The sequence below is a fragment of the Triticum urartu genome, chromosome 2 (assembly GCF_003073215.2).
Source record: "Triticum urartu cultivar G1812 chromosome 2, Tu2.1, whole genome shotgun sequence".
NCBI lineage: Eukaryota > Viridiplantae > Streptophyta > Magnoliopsida > Poales > Poaceae > Triticum > Triticum urartu.
This window is the reverse complement of record NC_053023.1, coordinates 161788752-161791974: the sequence shown is the minus strand read 5'-3', so window position 1 is coordinate 161791974 and position 3223 is coordinate 161788752. Positions and strand designations below refer to the sequence as shown.

At 56.9% G+C, this 3223-nt stretch overlaps 1 protein-coding gene across 1 annotated transcript; it reads left to right on the top strand.

Annotated features, from left to right (window-relative positions):
* The first annotated feature begins 211 nt into the window (after positions 1–211).
* On the top strand, positions 212–2489 carry LOC125541337 (beta-hexosaminidase 2-like). Its single transcript, XM_048704779.1, has 2 exons — positions 212–1055; positions 1223–2489. Exons 1-2 carry the CDS (start codon positions 251–253, stop codon positions 2164–2166), a joined length of 1749 nt encoding a protein of 582 aa, XP_048560736.1. The 5' UTR covers positions 212–250; the 3' UTR covers positions 2167–2489.
* The last annotated feature ends 734 nt before the right edge of the window (positions 2490–3223 follow it).

Below are 3223 nucleotides of genomic sequence, written 5' to 3'. Positions count from 1 at the left end.
CATGAGATAATACGCCACGAAACCGGAGCTTTCAGAAATGGACGAACGGTAGCGCCAAGGCGCCATGAAAGAGCCACTTGGAGCCTTGTGATAAGCGCGCGCGTAGATGACAACACGCCGAGCAATGTCGTTAATCACATTGTTAAGCTACGACTTATATAAATCGAATGGCACATCGATGCGTACACCCATCAAGGCATCTCCCAATCATACGGTGCAGCGGCACAGAGCAGCTCGAGCCAAACCACAAATGGCGGCGAAGAAGGGCCTTCTCGCCGCCGTCCTGCTCCTGTCCTTGCTGAGCTCCCCGCTGCCGTCGCGCGCCCAGGCATCGGTGTTCCCCGTCAATGTGTGGCCCAAGCCGACGTCCATGTCCTGGGCGGAGCCGCTCGCGGCCATGCCGGTGTCCGCGTCGTTCCGCATCGTCGGCACGTCCGGGGACAGCCCGTACCTCGTCTCCGCCACGCAGCGCTACACCGCGCTGCTCTTCGCCGAGAGGTACAGGCCCATCGTCCGGCCGGCGGTCAATGTCACCGCCGGGGGCCCCGCGCTCCAGAGCCTGACCGTGTCCGTGTCCGACCTGTCCGCCCCGCTCCAGGACGGCGTGGACGAGTCCTACGAGCTGGAAATCCTCCCCACGGGCGTGGCCACCATCACGGCTGCCACGGTATGGGCCGCCATGCACGGGCTGGAGACGTTCTCGCAGCTCGCGTGGAGGGGCCGGCAAGGGGAGCTGCTGGTGGCCACCAGCGTGCGCGTGGAGGACAAGCCTTTGTACCAGCACCGCGGCCTGATGCTCGACACCGGGAGGACCTACTTCCCCGTCGTCGACATCCTGCGGACGATAGACACCATGGCGGCCAACAAGATGAACGTGTTCCACTGGCACATCACGGACTCGCAGTCGTTCCCCATCGAGCTGCCGTCCGAGCCGATGCTCGCGGAGATGGGCGCGTACGGCGAGGACATGAGGTACACCGTCAAGGACGTCAAGCGCATCGTCGAGTTCGCCATGAGCCGCGGCGTCCGCGTCGTGCCGGAGATCGACGCACCGGGTAAGCAAAAGCTGACACGGCTGCTATTTCCCCCGCAAAAAGAAAAGAGAAAAAGACATGGCTGCTATTTTTGCCATTCGGCCCACTAAGCAATGTGCTTACACGGCCCAGTTTCTAAGGTAATACGGCCCAGTTGATGAACGAGCTAATCTGTTGCCATATTTCAGGCCACACGGCGTCGTGGGCCGGCGCGTACCCGGAGGCTGTGTCCTGCGCGGGCAAGTTCTGGCTGCCCGACGCGAGCGACTGGGGCACCAGGCTGGCGGCGGAGCCGGGGTCCGGGCAGCTGAACCCGCTGGAGCCCAAGACGTACGAGGTGGTGGCCAACATCATCGACGACATCACCTCCATGTTCCCGGAGGGCTTCTACCACGCCGGCGCCGACGAGGTGACGCCGGGATGCTGGGAGACGGACCCGTCGATCCAGGCGGACATGGAGAAGGGCGGCACCCTGAGCCAGCTCCTGGAGCGGTACGTGCGCGCGGTGCACCGGCACGTGGTGTCCAAGAACCGCACGGTGGTGTTCTGGGAGGACGTGCTGCTGGACGTGGAGGTGAACGTGAGCGCGTCGGTGATCCCGCCGGCGACGACCATCCTGCAGACGTGGAACAACGGGGCCAACAACACGAAGCTGATCGTGCAGGCCGGGTACCGCGCCATCGTCTCCTCGGCCTCCTTCTACTACCTCGACTGCGGCCACGGCGACTTCGTCGGGAACAACAGCGTGTACGACGACCAGAGGAGCGACTACAAGACGGACGGGGGCTCCTGGTGCGGGCCGTTCAAGACGTGGCAGCGGGTGTACGACTACGACGTCGCGTACGGGCTCACCGCGGAGGAGGCCAAGCTGGTCATCGGCGGCGAGGTGGCGCTGTGGACGGAGCAGGCCGACGCGACGGTCCTGGACGCCAGGATCTGGCCGCGGGCGTCGGCCATGGCGGAGGCGCTGTGGTCCGGCAACCGCGACGCGTCCGGCAGGAAGCGGTACGCGGAGGCCACGGACAGGCTCACCGACTGGCGGCACCGCATGGTGGGGCGAGGGATCCGCGCCGAGCCCATCCAGCCGCTCTGGTGCCGCACGCGCCCGGGAATGTGCGACCTGGTTCGGTAGCGACCCGACAAGGAGCGGCGCGCGCGTACGCGCCGTTGCGTGTGCCAACTCTGAGCATCATTACCTTTCATTCATATCAAACGTGTCAAACTAAATTATGTAAGTGAGCTAAAGCATGTATGGTGTTTCCTTTTTGTTGTGTGATTGTGCGGAGAATACTACCAGCAGTGCCATTTTTTTGTCAACTTGTTCTTTGTTTGTAAATGTGAAGTGGACGGCATGTCATGTTATCCAATGCGCAGTTGTACCTTCCTCAAAGCCGGACCTTTTCATGGGACCCATTCGCCAAATGAGTTGCTTGTACTGGGGCTTGATTTGATTAAAGTAATGCCAACTTGTTTGTGTCAATCAACTTCTACTTTTTCCTCCTGGAATTTCCTCCATTGTCGCTTAATTGCTTATTTTGAGATATCACATGGACAATAGAGTTTTTCTTTAGCCCAATAGAGCTTCCTTTGCTGTGAATGAGATGCGTTTCACACTGCAGCATGACATCGGCTGAAGTGTAAAACAAAAAGGCATTGGGTGAAGTGAACGCCGGAAAAGAATATCTAAAATTCTCAGGGCTCCTTTGATTCAGAGGATTTGCATAGCAGTTTTAGGGGATTAATCCTTATAATTTTTTCCTAGTTGGTTATTCGATTCATATGATTGAATCATATGTAGAAATTTTCTCTAAGAAATTCTTTGAACTACTTCCCTTAGTAGTTCCAGCATCCACTTAAACCACTTAGAAAGGGCCCTTTGTTTTTTCTATGTTGCAATCAAACAACCAAAATCCTATAGGATTGAGATGTTTTGACCTTCTAATCCTATGCCTTTTCTGAAAAAGAGATGTTTTGACCTTCTAATCCTATGCCTTTTCTATTCCCAAGTTTTTAGAATTCTGCAAATCAAAGAGGCCCTTGCAATCGCATGTTAAAGGCAACTCGAAATGTGAGTCACCAAAATGGAACTTCTTAAATGTCTGTGGGGATAGGGTGGAGGCAATCCGACGGCAGGTACCGAATGTCCGCTTTCAATTTATTTGTTTATACCCGAACTATTCAAAACAATC